The sequence below is a fragment of the Sinocyclocheilus anshuiensis genome, unplaced genomic scaffold (genome assembly GCF_001515605.1).
Source record: "Sinocyclocheilus anshuiensis isolate Anshui unplaced genomic scaffold, SAMN03320099.WGS_v1.1 scaffold38, whole genome shotgun sequence".
Classification (NCBI taxonomy): Eukaryota; Metazoa; Chordata; class Actinopteri; order Cypriniformes; family Cyprinidae; genus Sinocyclocheilus; species Sinocyclocheilus anshuiensis.
This window is the reverse complement of record NW_015544213.1, coordinates 2,506,650-2,527,876: the sequence shown is the minus strand read 5'-3', so window position 1 is coordinate 2,527,876 and position 21,227 is coordinate 2,506,650. Positions and strand designations below refer to the sequence as shown.

General features: G+C 38.3%; 1 protein-coding gene and 1 long non-coding RNA gene across 2 annotated transcripts; both read right to left on the bottom strand.

Annotated features, from left to right (window-relative positions):
* Positions 1-874: 874 nt before the first annotated feature.
* On the bottom strand, positions 875-2,292 carry LOC107697124 (uncharacterized). Its single transcript, XR_001635159.1, has 3 exons — positions 2,219-2,292; positions 1,684-1,689; positions 875-885 (listed from the first exon to the last, which is right to left on the bottom strand). It is a non-coding gene; the product is annotated as an uncharacterized LOC107697124 (long non-coding RNA).
* A 13,150-nt stretch (positions 2,293-15,442) lies between these two features.
* Positions 15,443-20,054, bottom strand: LOC107697100 (bone morphogenetic protein 2-like). Its single transcript, XM_016497741.1, has 3 exons — positions 19,640-20,054; positions 18,082-18,455; positions 15,443-16,563 (listed from the first exon to the last, which is right to left on the bottom strand). Exons 2-3 carry the CDS (start codon positions 18,440-18,442, stop codon positions 15,689-15,691), a joined length of 1,236 nt encoding a protein of 411 aa, XP_016353227.1. The 5' UTR covers positions 18,443-18,455; positions 19,640-20,054; the 3' UTR covers positions 15,443-15,688.
* Between the last annotated feature and the right edge of the window lie 1,173 nt (positions 20,055-21,227).

The following is a 21,227-nucleotide window of genomic DNA, read 5'->3' as shown; positions in this document are numbered from 1 at the left end:
AAAAAACACTCATCAAAAGTCTAGAAAATGCGTTTAAGCTGCCCGACTTAGGATGCACCTGAAACACAGCTCACAACAATGTTCCCTTCATGGTTGTGGCTTGTATTTCAAAGCTGTGAAACTCACAGCGTGAAGATTAATGTGGGACACTGTATCCTCTATTGATATAAGCTCCACCACATTAAGGAAAAACCTGGAACCTCTCAAAGATGAAAAGATTTCTGGCTGATGTTTACAGCCCAACTGGATGCGGTTTTCACATGCAAAATGAACGCTTTATCAGATTTGTGAATAACGCAGCCCACTAATCACGCTGAGATTAAATCACTTCTGGTCCAAGTGTGGAGGTAGGTCACGGTTCATGGGAAACAACCGTTTTGTTGTTGTTTCTGTTGCATGGTTGGGCGTATTAACCTTTGCGATTCATCATCGAGGCAATGTGTATGTCCTACTTCAACCCTGAGCAAATAGGAAAACATGGATCATACGGACCATTAATAATGAACAGACTTGGAAGAAGCTTGGAAGTCATGACTTTCTCTATAGCTACATTTACATGCACCCAAATGATTGGATTGATGACTCAATCGGACTCAAAAGCCTTCATGTAAATACCTCAGTTGATCCGACTGGATTGAAAGTGACCTGAAAAATTAAGAATGTAATGCTTGAATCCGACTATTTTCTGAATCCGATTCAAAAATACTGTGCTCACATGCGCAGTGCCATGATGTGTATGTTTACATAGGTTTTACATCATGCAAACATGCATATGTTAATTTAGGTCTTATATCTTATGAACTGGAAGTGATGGGAGAAATCAGGCTTTTTGAAATGAGTCAACTGAACTAACTGCTTTGCAAAATGATTCACTGTTTTGAAGCTCTTGAAACACGCAGTGCCTGCTGGTCAGAATGGTGTAAATGCAATGAAAACATGCATAAAAACAGATTTGCAAACCAATTGCAAATGTTTTGAAAGTGTAATCTATTAAATGCATTTACTAAATGCATCTAATAACATTAAATATGAAGTGTCTATTATGCTATTATTGTATTAAATTGTATAGCTTGTTTCATTTGGTTGCATGGTTAATTAGGCCAATACAAGACCATTAACTACAACTCTTCCATTTTATTATGCAAATATGTCATTAAAAATGTCTACAATTTTATAAAACTGATTTGAGTTCAGGTAAAAATAAACACTGCTTTATGGGTTCAGAGCAGCACACCATTGAAATGTCAAAATGCTTTGAAATATTTATGATGTAAATGGATGAGTGGATGAGACTGAATATTTACTAAATATTTGCTAAAAAAACATATATGTCTGCTTTCTTTTTAGATATGTCATCAAAACAAAAATGGCATATATCGGCATGTAGGCTTGTGCGGAGCTGCACGAGCCTATGTGACTTTGGTGACATTATCGCAGTGGCTTTCAGTTTTGTTTGGAATACATGTAAACACTGCATTAAAGAGGTTTGCCTCGTATCTCGAGAACAGGGCTGCGTTTCCCGAAACCTTCTTAACGCTACGTCGTTCGTAAGTTATACCTTAAGTTGTACCTTTACGTTAATACGTGTTTCCCGAAACGTTCTTAGTTAAGTATACCTTCCGTAAGTCATTCGTTCGTAAGGTTAGTCTGGACCACTCTTAGCTATACCTTATCGCTGTTCACAGTTCACTCCGCTAGTGGCCACCACTGTGCAAAAACCTTCTTCACATTTCAGTCGATACGATTGTAATTCTGTGGCAAGAAAAAGTGCAGAACCAAATAAATATTACAATTCTAAAGTTGTAATACACCCAGTGTTCAATTAGTGTTCAATTAATTGAAGTGTTTTTATGCAAAGAATAAAACTGTCATTATACTGATGGTTGTTAGTTTTTCCATTATAATATACAAAGGCACATCGGCTGGCAAAATATTAGGCAGCACATAATTAGGAGTCTATTTAAAGGGAATGAATGTGATGGGGAGTTTGGTCAAACTATGGCAGCGAGACAGCGAATAGTTGTCCTAAATTAAAGACGGCTGCCGCGGAGCCAGTTAGTGTATGTGCACTATTTCATAATAGTGTCAGAATAACTACCATGTCAAAAGATACAAACGATACAAAAGATCTACAAAAATGTTGCCTGCCACGGGAGCAAATTCAGCAGCTTTAGGACTTTTTCTGTAAATTTAGGACATTTTTTCACTTCCGCTGCACCTGTCTTGTGTGGAGTGCCCCAGGGATCCATTTTGGGACCTTTACTGTTTTCCCTTTATATGCTTCCCTTGGCCGACATTTTTCAAAAATACAGTATTTCATATCATTGTTACACGGATGATTCTCGGTTTTATCTACCAGTAAGGCTTGATTCTGCTGTTTCATTTGACGTATTATTGAAATGTGTACATGATATTAAGACATGGATGTCTAATCATTTTCTGCAGTTAAATGAGGATAAAACTGAGGTTTTAATATTAGATTGTCCTGCTGACTTGTCTCCTGCTTTGGAAGCTCAGTTAGGTCCACTTTCAACTAATGTACGCAAACAAATAAAAAACCTTGGAGTGATTTTTGACTCCTCTCTATTTTTTGATAAACAAATTAGTGCTGTTATTAGAGCAAGTTTTTTCCATTTGAGATCTATTGCAAAGTTGAAGCATCTTCTTTCAAGGAAGGATATGGAAGTTGTGATTCATGCACTTGTTACATCTCGATTGGATTATTGTAACTCTCTTTATTCTGGTCTTCCTCAATCTTCAGTGTCACGATTGCAAGCTGTTCAAAATGCTGCGGCAAGACTTTTGACTGGGTCAAAAAAGAGGGATCACATTTCTCCTGTTTTATCATCCCTTCATTGGCTTCCCGTTAAATTCAGGGTTGATTTAAAAATTATTCTGTTTGATTATAAGGCATTGTCTGGTTGTGCACCAAGTTATATCTCTGAACTTCTTGTTCCATATTGTCCTGCTAGGGCACTTAGATCTTCGAGTCACTTGCTTCTAACTGTAGTTACACACGGTGTCTGTACAAATCAAATGGTGATCGGGCTTTTTCTGTGGTTGGCCCCAAGCTTTGGAATGGTCTCCCCTATCATGTGAGATCTGCTACTTCTTTGGACATTTTTAAGTCTAGACTTAAATCTTATTTTTACTCTTTAGCCTTTGTATGTGTGTAGTTGTTGTTTTTATTAGTAGATTTGTTTGATCACTGTACAGCACTTTGGATCAATTTACATTGTGTTTAAATGTGCTTTATAAATAAATGTTGTTGTTGTTGTAAACGAATATTCAAATGTATTTACATATATATAACAGAATCTTTAGAATGTGAAATTGGATTGGATTCATACCGAATGACAAAATTTAGTGCATGTAAACATATCTATGTTTAGACCCTCAGGATAAATACATGCTCCAACAACCAGATCAGATTTGTTTAATCTGCGCCAATTGTGAGCGTAGATCAAGGGAAGCGATGATTCCCCTTAAAAGCAAACCTTCATTAGGCCGAAAACGAGGAGTTGCGGAAGTTACAGGCGGGGTCGCTGAGGTTAATGCCGATCCGAGTGTCCTGACAGCACATCTCCTGAGATTGAACAAGGTCATGCATTTGCTTTCACTGGACCTAATGAGCTCGAACAGATTTCGACTTTCTCTTCCCCTCTCTGCCAATCACAGGTTGCCCCTTTTCCCTGGAGATGACATTCCCGCTTGTTTTTCGTGGTGCATCACAGTGGGTGGGTTCAACTCTCCAGCTCTGAAGTCATGCAAGGAAGAAGTGGAGGAGATGGGTGTAGATGCGACATGGGGATGCTTTTATGACATCTTGCATCTGCGTGCTTGTTTCCCTATTTAGTTTTATACTAGACAGTGTTGTTACAGGATGTTCTAACTTTGAAAGGAAGACAAATGCAGGGCTGACAGAGAAAAAGAAGGAGTTTGTTCTTCTCAAGCCGTGCCAACACACCTGCTATTATTCACTTCAGAGGAAATGGACACTCGGTGGATGAGAGGCTGCTGGCCAGAGGACAAAAACCACCGCAGCTCCAAATTAGAAACAGGAAGAAATGTGGGTAATGCTACGATTAAAACCGTCTTCCCCTCATGGACTCAATATACTTGAGCCCAGCTCCCTCTCTGGAAACCCAAAACCCCACAGCACTATTTTATATCACAGTCAACAAACACGCTGTGTTCGAACGCCGGTGGCATTGGCTTTCGCTGAGACGGTCGCCAATGTTTACAAACTCTGCAAATACTCTGCACTCTTATGGAGCGCTTCAGTCGAGCTATATGATTAATGCTCTCCTGTGCCATGCACAGCCTTTTCACTCTGATCTAAATATTTGGGGAAATGTTAGTAAAACTGTCTCGGAGAATGTTGCACAACTGTTTAACTGAAAGAGTTATGGGATGTCCTGGTACGTTCTGTTACGCTCGGCTAGAAAGGGTACAGAAGTGTCCTACCTGGAAATAAAGACTGAAAGGAGGTGTTTTCAGCTCGTTTTGTTTGGTCAATTCTTATCTCATGACATCTATGAAGAGGCCCTTAAAGGTTAGGTAGGGAAAGATGGGGTAAGATGTTCCCCCCACTTTTAATTTTTAAAAGTTCAAAATGAGCCAGATCTCATCTAAGACCATTTACCAAATGATTCAAAACTCTATAAAAAAATAAAATTGATATATATTTGTTCATGGAATTATGTAATGTAATTCATTATTACATTTTTGTCCGTTTGTATCATGATTTAATCCTTCGATTAATATATCTCTTTGTTAATATATATAACAAACTCGCCTGACCTGAACCCCATAGAGAATCTATGGGGTATTGTCAAGAGGAAGATGAGAGACACCAGACCCAACAATGCAGATGACCTGAAGGCCGCTATCAAAGCAACCTGGGCTTCCATTACACCTGAGCAGTGCCACAGGCTGATTGCCTCCATGCCACGCCGCATTGATGCAGTAATTCATGCAAAAGGAGGCCCAACCAAGTATTGAGTGCATAGAAATGAACATACTTTTCAGAAGCCTGACATTTCTGTTTAAAATATCCTTTTTTTATTGATCTTATGTAATATTCTAATTTTCTGAGACACTGAATTTTGGGTTTTCATTATCTGTAAGCCATAATCATCAAAATTTCAAGAAATAAAGGCTTGAAACATTTCACTCTATGTGTAATTAATCTATATAATATAGTGGTTTCACTTTCTGAAATGAGTGACAAAAAATATTGACCTTTTTCATATTCAAATTTTTTTAGATGTACCTGTATATATATATATATATATATATATATATAATGTAGCTAGCTTAGCAAAAACGTCAGATAACTGTTAGTGTTATAACAACAGTGTCAGTGTAACTGTAATTCAATGCTGCAACAAAGACTACACGATGCCTTTAAAAGCAACAGGCGAACAAATGAGGAACATTCACTTAAATAGCAGCTTGTTTAGTGACCGTATGTGAGCACACAGCCAGACCCATCCGAGCAGCAGATATGCTAAATTGCTTTGTTTACCTTGCTGTGTAGCGGGAGCGCAGCAGGCGCGAGTACGGAAAATACGGAATGGAGTTTAATTTATGTGGACTCTGTATGAGCCAAGTGGAATGGATTTGAGGAAGCAGAAGCGTGGAAGTCAAGACTGTCGCTAAAACGGGAATGGATTTGACTGACGGTGCTCTGAAAAGTGAACAGATATATTCGCTGAATTAGTGAAGGTAAAAGTGAGTGGATCCATTATCATTGGTCTTAAAAAGTGTAATGGTTCTGACGCCCATGTATATATTACATATTATGCAAAAATAAGTTGACAGCTGGGATAAGTTTAAAGCATGCCTTTGACAAACATGTTGATCTCAAAACACCCAAACACAAGGTGGCTCAAGAAGACTTTTAGAATGTGTTTGGAGCCAGAGAGGGACTGAGAGAAAAAAAAAGTGCCAACGCTTGGCCCTAACCAAACATTCCCGTCCCATTCTCTCACACATCTGTATGGATATGTGATCTTTCAACCGTTCTGTTGAATAGATTCTGGTGTTCGTAATGCCCCGCACTAACTTTCCCACAGCAGACTATTAGTGCTGCGCTGCTGTCAACAGGAGGCTGGCGGGGACAAATGGGGCGGAACCGAATGAAAGAGGAGACACGAAAAACGCGATGCACCGAAAGGATAAATTAGGGGGGAAATGAATGTTGAAATATGCCCATTGCCCTTTTGCTTTCACCTCCGACCTTTGACCCGCTGATACTTTCCTCCTCTTTGCCTGACGACCGCTCTCCGGTATTTCCTGCCTTCCTTGCGAACATAGAGGTGTCGACTTGGAGACATTGAGCCTGAACGCCATGCGTTGGAATGAATTATGCCATCTTTATTGGGAAGGTATGCCAAGAAAAGTAATGAAGTGCCTTAAAAATAAAGGTTCCAAAAGAGGGTTTTCACAGCGATTCCATAGAAGAACATTTTAGGTTCCTCGGGAACCTTTCAGTGAATAGTTCTTGAAAGAATACTTTTTTCCTAGCGTGAAGAACTTTTGTCCTCTATAAATAAACTTTTTTTGCAATGTAAAGGTTCCATAGATGTTAAAGGTTCTTTTTGGAATCATTAAATGGCAATAAGGAACCTTTATTTTTAAGAGTGACTTGAAACAAAAAAGCATGAAAAGTGTAAAAGCATGAAATTTTGCACACGAAACAAGCTTTACTATTGGTAATAAATCAGATTTTGACTATAGTGTGCTAGGATGCATTCACTGATGGGGTGGGCTGAAGCAGAGCGCTGGCAATCATCTCCGCTTTATGATCTTATGGCCAGATGTTTATGTTCCATAGGCTGGAGTGGAAAACTGCCATGACATCAGCCAGAGGACAGCAGGATTCTGGGTCTGGGACAGGTAGTGACTCACAGGAAGTGAGCTGAGGTGAGGCAGGCAGAGGGCAATCCATCTCTTCTGCACACACACACACACACACACACACACACACACACACATACGGTTAAGTCTACCTCTTCGCAGCCACATGTAATGTAAGAGGCAGTTGCATACAAAGGTTTTAAGAGCTTAAGCTGAGGAAGGAGATGGCATGCATTAAAAAGTCTGAAATCTCACCCAAACAAATATTTAGGCCTAAATTTAAGATTTATGTACTTGAATTGCATTTTGCACTTGGATTACAGTTTCAACATAAACACACTAATAGACTTCATGTGATGCATATTTGTCAGTCATACATAAATGAAACGGGTATGATTTCTATAATAGTAAGTTTATTAGTAATAGTACTAATAAACATAACATGATTTCAATTCACAATAACCATGTTTATTTATTTATCATAAATAAATAATAAAATCTCTTTACTTATAAGACTAAGTGGATATTGCTTGTTCCACATCTAGCCACATTTACCAAATTCATACTTTTTAACTGAGTGAATTGTTTTTACAATGAACAGCTTTATGCTGATCCTGAGCCATTTGAATGCTTTTTGAAAATACTGTTTAAATAATACCAAATAGATGCAAATAGTTAATAATAAACTATGATTTTTTTGAAATGCAGAAATCTTGCTTGGCGAAAATTCAAATTTGCAATGCAAAGGTCATAAATGTCAAATGCATATACTGTATATATATATATATATATATATTATTTAGTGAAGAATTGAGTCATGAACACAAATCCATGTCCAAATTGATGCAATTAAAATTTACAGTCACCCATTTCTCTAAGACTGGCAGTAAAAGATAGTGTTTACTGCTCATGTTACTCATTTCCATCCAGTCAACTTCCAGATGACGTTCGAACAAGAAGCATCATGCTAATTGATTGGTATGGCATGACATTACTCATTCTCTGAAGCGCATGGTAGAGTTGCGCTCAAACTGATCGACACTGACTGGTGCCATGAATCAGGCTGGGCTGGGATGCCTTGTGTCCCTGACCAATGTTGCCTGGTGCTTCATATGTAGTTACACTAATGAAAAACGTGTGAGGAGGGAATTAACGCCATACCATCCAGGGTAGCGAACCCTGCCCGCCCTCCAAGGCCCTGCAGCTGGTTACAACCCCATGTTAATCCATTCTAAGCAGCAGGTTCAAGACTAGGCTTTGCAGTTAGGCCACCAACAGCGAGGTGTGTGTGTCCTTACCCAGACTTTTTCAGCACAAACTAGCCTGATTAGTCTGAGTATACACTGAACGCGATTACTTTGGAGAGAGAATCAACATGACATTGATACAGTCCTTGAATGTAACTCATTTACTGAGAAAAATTGGAGCAGATGTATCCAAAAAATCTTCAAAAAATTTTTTTCAGCAATACAGCGTATTGTATGTCAGCCGTTCCATATGTACGGTGAAGCCACTGAATCAGCTGGGTTTTGAGCCGGAGGAAAACTTAATGTGAAAGATCAATGCCATCTGCTGCTGGTATACTAACATCTGTGATGGAATCGGGATTGCAAGTGTACAGTGAACTAAAAGATTACTGTAGTAATCTTATAATCCGTCAAGCTTTAGCATTTCGCAGGTGAAATATTAATGTGTTTTCTGATTTATTCTCAATCATCTGCTGGTTTTTCTCTGGAATAGGTCACACTCTTATGTTCTGATTCAGATACAAGGTGCTTGTTGTTTGGTATGCTGTGCATTCTTCTTTCCAAAGTGCCTCAAAGATATTAAGAATAGCAAGAAATCCAATAAATGCCCAGGTCATATTTCATCCTAAAATCAAATAAAATTTGCATAAAGAAAATGAGTCCTATTTTTAGGAGCACTGGTATTATAATGGTATTGTAATGTAAAATAATCTTGTTCTCATTCAGTTAAAAAGGGGGAAAAGATTGTATTATTGAAAGCAATATAATAAAACATAATCATAATAAAATAATAAAAAATAAATAAGCTACATATATATAACTGATTGTAGATTTTGATTTTGTAATTCTTTTTTTAAAGTCTCCTATACTCACCTAGGCGACATTTCTTTGATCAAAAATACAGTAAAAACAGTAATAATGTGAAATATTATTACAATTTAAAATAATTGTTTTCTATTTGATTAAACTTTAAGATATAATTGATTCAAAGCTGAATTTTCAGCTTCATTACTCCAGTCTTCAGTGTCACACGATCCTTCAGAAATTATTCTAATATGCTGATTTGCTGTTCAAAAAACATTTCTTATTATTGTTGAAAAGAGTTGTGCTGCTTAATATTTTTGTGGAAACCATGATGCATTTTTTTCAGGAATCTTTGATGAATAGAAACAGCATTCATTTGAAATAGAATGTTACTTTTGATCAACTTAACTCATCCTTTCTGAATAAAAGTATTAATCTCTTTTTAAAAAATTCTAAACCCAATTTTCGAACAGTAGTGTATATATTAGAGATAAATATATTTAGACAGAAAATATATCCTTTTTCTTATAAAAAAGGAAATACTTAAGAAAACACTTCCTATTTATTAACAATATTTCAATGGCAAAAAAGAAATTGTTGTGTATATATCTTCCTCATATCTTATTCCGCTTGATTTTGGGATGAAATGTGACCTGGACATGTCTTCGTGCGATTCACTTAAACTTGTCCATTAGTTGAACTATCCAAACAGGGCCTTACCTAAGTGCATGCATCACCAAAATTCTTGTAAAGATAGAGAACAGATAGACCACCAACTGCGTTTAGCGCTGCGCTACAGCTGCCCTTCAGAAACAAACACCCCAAATATCTCCTTTGACCATCTGTTTACATGCTTGCTCACTAGAGTGTTCCAAACGGAAACATCCTCCACGCAAAGCTTTTATGAGAAACATCAAAATGCTTTCATACACCAAGTCACTGTACTGCCATGGTTACCATCAGCCTATAAATGTCAAGAAAAATGACCAAAGTTTACTACAGCGAGTCTCTTGGGAAACATGAGCGATGTGGTTTACAGTGAGGGGAAAGAGGCCTGTGTCCCAACAACAAATAGTTCAAGGTATGAGTCGTAGTGTGCTGGCGCTGAATCGGAGCAAACAGTGGATCTGACATGAGGCCACGAGAGGGTTCTGACTCACTCGGTCGGAGTCACCTGTTCTGTGGGTGTATGTACGTGTGTGTCCATGTGTTTGCTTGTGGGTTTGTGTCTTGGTGCAAAGCAAAATGACTTGACTCTATTCTGAGTGGATGCCATGGTCATTAGTGTGCACAACAAATGGTGCATGGGTTTGGAACATATAAAAACTATTTTAGTAGCAATTTATTTATGCATTCTAAAGACAAACACGTTTGTGCATTTGATTGTCCTGCAAGACCCACTCATAAAGAATAGATTAGAAAAGAGATTGTTGTTGCTTGTTCGGTTTAACTAATTCAAATTAGTTCATGCAACACAAATCTTGAACATTTTGTCAACTTCATTTGGGGTTTCATTTTACTTATAAGCAGAGTTTCTTAAAAAGTCTTAATTTGCCCTTCCACGGATTGAGGCCTTAAAGCAGTCTCAAATCAGAGCAGAAACACCTAAATTAATAAAGTCATGGCATTGAATGTTGCATGCATTGCAAAAAAGAATATCTGCCTCAGTGTTTTTGTTTTCCAATATAAATATCTAAACATTAGGATTTACTTCAAATGCTAAATTAAATGAGTTTATGATTAAAACAAGAACAAATATCTGTCAATGGGGTATGCAAACCTTTTTACCTTTTGAATCTTTTTTGTTTTGTTTAATCATAAACTCCATTCATTTTGATTAATTTCTAAGAAAACAAATGTTCTAGTTAAATCAGCACTATTCAAGCCAAAATTTCTTCGCTTTTTTTTTTAAATTGTGTTTTTCAATATTTTTTAAAAAGCAATGGAGATTGTATTTGCAAACTATGAAGTCTTTCTAATACACAGTTCCCTTCAATATTGACGCATTGTTCCCTTCAATTCATTCCTTAAATTTTCTTTACTTAAAAAAGGTCTTAAAAAGTCTTAAAATTATTAAAACCTGCAGAAACCCTATATAAGTTTTTTTTTTTTGAGTACTTAATTCACTCAAGTTTCTACATAAATTTTTATATTTTTTAAATATGACTTTCAAACTAGATTTTTACACTTGGAAGAAAATGTGAGTAGTGGTCATCCAATGCAGCACTGAGTGTTGTGGCTGCCAGACTCTGTCAATATAAGTCTATTGGATCTTTCGTCATACCAATTTTTATTATATTCCAGGCCAGTATCATACATCCGATTGCGTTGAAAGTTTGTAAACAAACCGCACAATTTGAGGAATCATAAATGTCTCTTTTATATTCAGGGTTAGAGGTTTTTTTAATTTCTAACCCTAAGTATGAGCAACAGAATTGACACTCGCCTTAGCAAACACCCATAACTATAAAAAATTATTTTCAAGGGTTTCTGAGTAACATAAGGAAACGTAAGGAAAAATACAGGTGGCAACAAGATTTTCCAGTGACACTTCTGGTCAGCTTAACCAAAGAAAGAAAACATTGGCTCTGTTTACCCACGGCCTGTAGAAATGAATCCATCTCAAAGATTTTGTTAACCGGTTGATGTGCAAATAATCTGCTTTTCCAGGAGCCGAAGTGGAAAAAGCACAAACAAACAGAAGACTTCATAAACACAACTGAGTCATTTCCTATCATTAGAAGGCCTGGCCTTCATATACACACATAGCCTATATTCCGTACCATTTTCCAAAAAACCGACCCCCTTCCCCGCACGCACACACACACACACACAATAAAATCTAATAATGTAATAGAATAATGTGTTCTTTAAAGGGATGTAAGAATTAGACCCATCATTTCTGGGTTTGTCGGTCACTCTGGAAAAGTCATTTCTGTGTGTTTCTTTCCTCTTTCAGCAACATGTGGATGCGTGGCTTTTTGATGTGTTTTGAGCTGCTCCACAGACACTTCGTTTCCAAGTGTGCTGGACGTCATCGTACGGATGCTTCACAGAAAGGCGTAGTGAACCTTCTCTCAAATTAGCATGCCACTGTGGGATAACAAAGGCCTTCCGATCCGCCGCAGACCCTGTCCAAACTTCAGCGTCCCTCTGGCACGCAGCCAGCAGTCATATTCCAGCTCGGTCGGGTTCCCCTCATCAAAGGTACACACTGCATAGTTTCCGAACGCCGACCGCCAGAAATCTGGAAATCGGATTCTGATGCTGCATGAATAAATATTCATGCAAACCACACCGAAAGTATCTGTAGTTCCTCTGACCAGCAGAGGAACTACAGATACATTCAGTGTGGTTTGCACTCAGTGAGACAAATCAAATTATTGTTCCTTGCCAAACTGAATCCCTCCCAACCGATGCACAGACTGATGCTCGCAAAAGCATATGGTTGTATTTCCCAACCTTTTTTGATGCTTTAAAAAGAAAATTGGCCAAATGGACGGTTCTATTCGCATCTTCAGTCAATATATCATTGTAAAGTTTAACTGAAACAGTATGAGTTCATACTGCAATTTTTAAAGGCAGATTTTCATTTTAGACATAAATGAGTATTTAAAAACATTCGAGCATATAGTAGTTTCAGTGTTTTATGTAAAACAACTTAATTGTGAATGGTAGCCATCCAGTGACCAGGGTCATTTCTGATGTACAGTAACTTTTGAACTATGCCATTTAAAATTTACAATTTTTATTAACATTTTTAAAAATAAAAAAAAACATTCAAGCATTATTAAAAATAATATATACATTGTTGCATGCATGTCATAAAAAAAATACATTATTTATTATTTTAAATATACAGTAACTTTTGAACTTTGTAACTTAAAAAACAATTATGCATGCAACAGTTATTTTTAATATTATATATTTTTATTAATATTAAAAAATATTAATACATTATTACAATATTAATATATTATATATTTTTTACATATTAATATATATATATATATTTTTTTATGTTACTGTTGTTCCATGCATGATATTTTTTGAACATAAATAAATAATATAAAATAAAATGTATATCAACAAATTACTTCATAGCAGGATTGGTCCAGCCAAGGTACTACCATGTGAAACCATAGCATAGTATGCCACTGATGAAGTTGTTTGGCAAATGTAAGGAATGAAATGTTTTATGGCTCTCTGGAGTGACCCTGGCCCTGCTCTAGTGTTCCCCTGATCTCTTGGGTAGTAAGAAGTCAAAGGGCCGGACCTTGTAGGCTGATAGAACAGGATGGACGAGGGGAAATGCATGTTAACTGAGAAACATGGCAGGGGAGTTGTATTGCCATACAACTCAGTTAAAGCTTTATGGACTCTTTAAAGACAAACCATTAAATATAACACTCCCTGAGAATGTTTCCCTACTCTATGAGCGCTCGGGATGGAGGAAGTCAGCTTTTACCACTGCATGAAATGTAATTTTCATTAAAAGCATTCATTCTGAGGTTTTTACAGGAAAACAGTTCCTTCTGGGGTTGAGTGAATATCTGGTGAATAGAAACCACAAAGGCTGTTGAGTTTTTCCATACGAGCACTGAGCACTGTTTGGTCTATACAATGATAAACTAACATAGCAAGAAATAGAAAACTTTTGGGTAAACTTCAGATTGGAAAGAAATAGCCAAACACACATAATTATGCTAAAATCAAAGCTGCTCAGCCCTCAGTGGGCTCCAGGGTCGTTGTGATTTATTATTTAGAAAACACATTTCAATGTTTCTGCATGAATATTTGAGTTTAGATGAGATGTGAATGTGTCTAGAGAACCAGTGCAGTTGTTTCCTAGAATGACACTTGATCGTACATAATTACATCATGCGCATCTGATGTGTTCCAGATTGATCCATCGTTGGACAAACCATCCAATGGATGTCAATGGTATGTATTTAAAACTAAAATAATAACTGTATGGATATATCTTTGGATTTACTTCACCAAAGTTGACAGAGCCAAAAATTCCACTAATATGACCATGCATGCTTACAAAACAAAACGGGAAAAAAATGCATTTTCTTGTATGTTTCTGTTGAGATTATACAGTGCCTTCCCAGAGTTTAGAAACACCTTAAACAAAGCAGTTTTGGATAAAATCAGAATGTATTTTTGACTTGATATTATAACTGAAAACCAGCAATAAGGATTTCCTATTCGATAACATCATAACGGTATTTTTATACACATCACAGCAGATGCCTGTGATGCCTGATTACTGGATTAAACTCTAGGTTTCTTTTTCGAATGAGATTATCAGGTCAACACATCTTCATAGCTAGCTGACTGAAAGCTAATTTTAATTTAGTACACAACAAACCAATTAAAACCCAATTTGAGATGCTTAAGTAGATGCATTTTCTATGTTTTGAATTCATTTTTGTTAACACTTTATTTAGATGTCAACTAGCAGTCATTAGAGTATTAGTAGACTATCTGCTTAATATCTAATAACACTTTATTTTGATGGTCCCACAAAAGACATTCTATGAACTATAAGTAACTTTGTAGCTACATGTCAACTAACTCTAATTAATGTGCAGTTACATGTCTTTAGACTGTTAGGTTAGGGCTTGGGTTAAGGTTTGTAGAATAAGTTGACATGTACTTGCAAAGTTACTTACAGTTAGTAGAATGTCTTTTGTGGGGCCATCAAAATAAAGTGTTATTAGATATTAAGCAGATAGTAATACTCTAATGACTGCTAGTTGACATGTAGTTGCAAAGTTACTTATATTTAGTTGAATGTTTAAAGGACTGTCAAAATAAAACATTACCCATTTTTTATTATTTAATATTAAATATTTGTTCATAGTTTGTATTGTCCCTTATCAATGGAAAGTCATCACAAAATGATAAATAGTTATGCTGATATTGCCTTCAAACTTTTGGAGGACACTGTATATGCATGCTGGTTTCTGCCATGTCTTGATTCTACACCTGCTTAATTCTTAAGGCCCGTTCACACCAAGAACGATGACTATAATGATAATTATATTAACTTCCACATCAACACACAACAAAGTTCTATTTTTTATAAGCATATGCTGCAGTCAGGTAAAGTCTGATTGGCTGTCGATGTTTTTATTGTTTATCAGCTGGAAAAACAACACTCTGAAAGTGATTCCAATATTATTATGGTGCCGTTACAGTTACAATTGTGCTGTGGACTTCCCTATTCTAAATAAGAAACTTTATTAAAACTTTATAGTTATAGTCTTTGGTGTGAACGGGCCTTTACTCAAATCAGACTCTCGCTGTTTTGGACTGTCTGCATGAAATCCAGTGTTGCATAAGTAACCACAGGGTCTATGCAACAGCGTGTTTGTTATATCATGACTTTTAAGGAGAACTTCATCATCCAAGGTTTATTTTTTGGTTTCAAATAATATATTCCCAGATGCACACTGAATGAAGATCATATATTTTTTCATGATAAATACACATAATTTACAAATAAAGTGGTTATGCAATAAATACATCATAAAAATCTAAGCATCATACTTCATGTGCAATTGCACTCATTTTGAAATGTACATGGGACAGGAAAAAAACATCTTCAAAGCCACTGGAAAAAGCAAGCACTCTCATTAAAATATTTATTTTCCCATTATTTTCAGTCAACATAAATATATTCATATATATTTCTTCCTCCAAAATAGCTCTTTGAACGTTCTTTTGTATAAATAACAGTCTTCATTGGGGAGATGTAGCTGTCATCGGCACCCGCAGCCCTCCACCACCATGTCCTGGTAGTTTTTAAGAATGACTTTCTCGTACTCGTCCAGGTACAGCAGCGATATGGGACTGAGCTCCGAGGGGACGCAGCAAGCTCTAGGAATATTGGAATTGACCGAATTCACCAGCGTCTGGACGATGGCGTGATTGGTGGAGTTCAGGTGGTCCGACAGCGGGAAGGGACACTCGCCGTGACAGTAGAAAGCGTGGTAGCCGGGTGGCGCCACAATCCACTCGTTCCAGCCCACGTCGCTGAAGTCCACGTAGAGAGCGTGCCGCCTGCAGTTTGTGCGCTGGTGCTGCTTCCTGCGCTGCTTCGGCCTTTGCCGCGCCTGCCGCTTCTCTCGGTTCAAATTTAGGACGGCAGAGCCCTGACCGTCGAGGCTGTAGGTCACCAGCAGGGGTCGAGCCTGCACCCACGAGTCCTCGTCCGTGTGAAGGGAGCGACTGACCCTCACGTGCCTCCTCCGGTTCCTCTCGACCTCCTCGGATCCTTCTGACTCCTCAGGATGGAGCACCTCCACCAGGAGTCCATGGTTGTGCTGGGATTCGCGGGCCCAGCGAGCCACCGCCGAACCCACGTCGAAGCTCTCCCAGCGAGTGTGAGAGTCCTGCACCAGACGGGTGTCGAGAAGTCTGGTAAGAGGCTCTGTGGAAGGGGCCAGGGCTGGCCTGAACACCTCGTAAATGTTAATTCGGTGGAAACCACTTGCACCGGCGTCACCGAGAACCTGGTCCCTGAAAACGCGCAGCTCCGCGGCCGTGATCAGCTCCTCGGCGGGAACGGAGGTAAGGTTGAAGAAAAACTGCTGTGTTGTTTTTCCTTTTAGGCTGGAGAGTGCCTCGAGAGCCTCTGGAAGGACAGAAGAAAGAGTCCGTTAGGATCGTGTCAACAAATTGGGTTACAACAAAAGAATACTGTTGGTTTCTGAAGCACTTCAGGCTGAAACCTGACATTTTTGCTTTGACTCTGAATAGGATTTTCCACTCAGCATTTTCTTGTCTGGCCTGAGTGAGAGATTATATGGTAGAACCAGGTGTTAAAATGAAAGGCTAGCTGCGAGCGTGAGGCTGTTTGTGTGGCTGTAGAGTGACAACATTCTCTTGTTTCCAAGTCTTTATTGAATAAAGGTTGCAATCAGCAAAAGAACAGCTACTCCTACGACTCAATGCCCTAAAATAAAATGCTCTCAGACCAAAGAGCTTGCTTAATCTCTTTTGAAAAGAGACGTTTTGGAAATTCCATTCCCAATAATCCAACCTATTTGCTTCATAATCACAAAGAGCCTACAGAAGATAAGCACGCTTTATTTGATGTGGGAAAGCCCGGCTCTTTCTTTCCCTCGTTCTGTCTGTCTTTCTTCACCTTTTCCTTTTTCTCCCAGTCAATCCGTCTTGAGGGGGAGTGACTGCGAACATGTTGGGGCTTGTCGAAAGCAGTCAGCCACAGTTATGAGTCTATTGACATTCCTAATTTCTGTTTGTACATTATGCCAAAACGGCAAATCGTACAAGTCGTACATTTATGACGGCTACCTTGAAAACTGACTGCGTATCTCGGCTGAGAATCTCGACGTCAAATCAAAGTTATTTCAGCAGTGCCTTATTGAATGGAACTTGTAAAAATATTACATATTATTATGTCAAAAACTTTATGAGGGATGTGATAAAAATCCAGTCAGGTCCTCAACCACCGAGTTCACCAAATTAAGACAATGAGAGAAGCCTGAGGCGTAGGAGGTGCTCAATTACTACAGAGGCCATGAGAAAAGTCTCATTTGGAGTAAACAAGGAAGACTTTTAATGCATTTGCTTAAATTGTTTGTTTCAACATGAGCACACAAAAAGCATCCTTGTTTGCAGTGTGTCAGCTCGACCACTGGATGTCATCCATCCGAATCTGTGCCATTTTACAGGGCCGCCTAAACAGCTGTAATGACTCCCGTATGGATTCCTCCCCCTCTCTTTACCACAGTACAGCAAGTTAGCGTGATTTTTCCTGTGTTGCCATGAAACTAAAGTGAAATGTTTCTAAATTGTGTGCTATAGTTTATGTTGACCTCTAAACAGTCTCCAGAAAGAAGACTTCATAAACAAGACCAGTGGCTTTCACAGGTTCAAATCTTCCAGATCAGGAGAGGGCATGTTTAAATCAGATAACACGCCTAAAAGAGACTTAATTGACATGCCACCTGATCACACTCGGGTTGATTTCATTATAAAATACAGATTCTGTTTCTAGTGAATTTAAATCTGACCATTCAACAAGGCCACCCACAATCCCCCGACTGGCTCAAGCAGTTAGGATAGAATTACTCGGGCATGTGATAAAGAGTTGAGCAAAATATTCACAACCAAAATCAGGCTTCACCTTCGTGATGAAAACTTCGTATTATGTTTGCTCTGCTGGCCGCCCGTTCCACATGCTTTCCCATAGTGCTCCTTGGGCGCCGGATGTTCGGGTCATCATTTTCTGAGTGCATATAATACAAGTCCAGCATGTACTGAGGGACCACCGCCGATTTGCTCGGCGTGGGTCTTCGCTTCAGTCCGAACATGTTGAGCAGCCGTAGCTCGAACTCTTTCAGGAAGTTAATATCGGATCTCTCCGGCGTGTGTCTCCCCAAATCACTGTATTTCCGTCGGTCGATCTCGGGAATGAGTCCAGTGGCACCTCCCAGAAACACCTGACCGAGCAACAGCACCATGAGAGCGCGGACCACGGCGACCATGATCAGTCAGTTCCTGCAAAGAGGAAATGCCAATTAGTCAAATTTACTTTTTTTTTTTAATACATTTTTTTTTTTTTTTTTTGCATCTTAGATTCAGCAAAGAACATTCTTCTCATAGTTTAAAAAACAGTTTTACATCATTATGTCACAGGAGAACCTTTTTAGGTTCCACAAAGAACTTTTTGTTCTCTAGTTTCTTTAGAAAACCATCTGCTTTAAAGAAGCCAGAAACCAATGCACTGACCTGAAGAACCTGTAACGTAACATCTCGAGAAACTTGAACAGTACAAAAAAATTATTCTATGCAAGAAGATTGTTTGCTGCACCCCAGGTCCTTCAAAGAACCATTAAAGAACATTAGTTTTAAAAAACATACAATACTTTTCTTGTAACTACAGTCCCCCTGGAGCAATCTGGTGTTAAGTGCTTGCTCAATGACACAATGGTTCATAAATCACCCCAGAGAGGTCCCAACCTCCAATCACTCATAGAAGTTTAAGGTTTGTTTGGTTATTATGGAATACCTGCTCCTTTAAGTCCTAAAACATTTTGAATACCAGCCCAGAGTTCCAACCACTTATATGCATGGAAAAGATCCCTAGCCACATTCAACCTGCGGCTGCCTCAATCCACAGACATATCTAGATCTTTTGGAGATGTCTTTGAGGCGATGAACTCACACGCATGCAAAAAGATTAAGAATAATATCCCTGCCGCAGGCTATAATAAGAGATTGATCTACAGTGAAAGCACAAGAATCCAAAAAGGATGTCAGACAAATGGGATGAAACAGGAAAGAAGGGAGACATGAAGACAGCAGACATGGAGTCTGCAATTAGAGGGAGATAAGAGAGCAGTGTCTGGGTGGGGGTCTGCCTTTAGATCATGAAAGGAAAGTCTTCAAAAGGACTGAATGTCTAGCAAAAGACGTTTCGCTGAGGGAGAGACACAGTTGTGAGGCTACAGGTGGAAGCCTCAAAAACAACTCAAGCAACAAAGACGACAGAGATCTGATGATAAGGAAGCAGAGAAGTGTTTTCTTTACATTTTCGCATACCTTCTGACCTTACAGACTACATGTATGCACTTCTATGAGGTGATATACAATACATTGAGATATAGAAATGTCAACGTTGGTTTTAAAGCACTCGCACTGTTTGCAAAACTTCATATTAAAGAAATAAGCTGCGGCGTTACCGAAGGAGGAAGCGCTGTGGCCGGTCTGCGTTCCCGTCGTCTCTTATGTTCCTCATGAATTCGTGTTTTAATCCACAAGCGACTTTTTTTTTTATCCCACGACAGAGAGTCGCCGCAACTCAGGTCGCCTCTTCTTGTTCATACTTGTGCAACACTTCAAACTAGACTGTACTAAACTCTAATGAAGTGCGCGAGCGCTTAGGGCAAAGAAAGCAGCAATTCCAAAAGTGACAGCGCGAGTTCGCAAAGTCCTGGATTTGTCATTTTTCGGTTTAAAAAAAAATCTGATCAGCAGAAGTTTATGGAGGCTGCTTGGAGACTCGTCTCTGCGTGCAGCACGCGCCGCGTCTGTGCCATTGATTGGAGCGCTTCGCTCCGTGAGCTCGAGTCTTTTTGTTGTCTGGTGATGTCACAATGACTGTCATCATTCAAGTCCATTGAAACGCGCCGCGTTCTCTCCATTCAAACTTTTGAACATGCCCACAGTTGCGTGTTGATTGATCGAATTTGTCCTTGCGCGTATTTGATGCATTCTACACTGTAAATATGTTAGTAATTTTAACGGGATTCAGTTAAAACGTGTAAACACGAAGTTACTTTACTAAAATACGGTACATTACATTTTGAAATAGGGATTTTCAAACTTTATGATGCCAAATGCTCCCAAATATGATGGTCCCGTTACTATAGCACAGTATATTGTCACGTATAAAGAGCCAATTATAATGTACAGATATTGGAAAATAATAAACGTGATGTAGAAAAAAAATAGATAAATAAATAACTAAATTACTCCTTTTGTTTTTTGTCATTGCATTATATTGGCTGTAAAATATTTATTTTGTTTCAAATTGACAATGAATATTATTTTGTAGAAACCTGAAGAAAAAAAAAATCAGTAACAATTTTATATAATTTAATATTTATTTAATTCTTCACTTCTCACATTTTTTTTCCACAACAGCTTTACAGAAAATATTGCCTGAGGGAGATTGTGGTCACTGGCTAGAAAAATACAAGATAGCACCCCTTTACGGCCCCCTGGGTGTCCCCAGATTTAAAACCCCTTTGTTGTAAGAAAATAGTGTAAAAGTACTACATTACTTAATCTTTTACAGACATTTTGATCTATTAAACTTTATGATGCCAAAACACTCCCAAATATGATGATTCCCCTTGATATAATATAAAGGCAACTGTATATTTGCATTTATAAAAAGCCATTTATAATGTGCAAATATAGAAAAAATAGTAAATCTTTCACTGTAATCACTCTTTGGAGTGTTACAAGCTGTTCGTGAATAGATAAGATCCCTAAAGTTGCAAAGACTAAAGTCTCAAACCCAAAGAGATATTCTTTATAAAAGTTAAGACTGGTCCACGCCCTCCTAAATCGCCTCGTTTAAACACGCCCCCACATGTCTACGTCACTGTGTGGGAAGATTTGCATAACACCGCCCAAATGTTCACGCAAAGAAAGAAGGCGTAACTTTATTTTTGCTGCCACCACCGCCGCCACCATGTTGTGAAGACGCTGTGTGTTTTGTTGCGAAAGCGAAACTACAAACACATTTCATTACACCAAATA

Excerpts from the sequence above, each read along its gene's own strand:
- LOC107697100 (XM_016497741.1), bottom strand. The coding sequence starts at position 18,442 with ATGGTCGCCGTGGTCCGCGCTCTCATGGTGCTGTTGCTCGGTCAGGTG. Across the intron at positions 16,564-18,081 it reads ACGAAGTTTTCATCACGAAG|AGGCTCTCGAGGCACTCTCC; the intron begins GTGAAGCCTGAT and ends CTGTCCTTCCAG.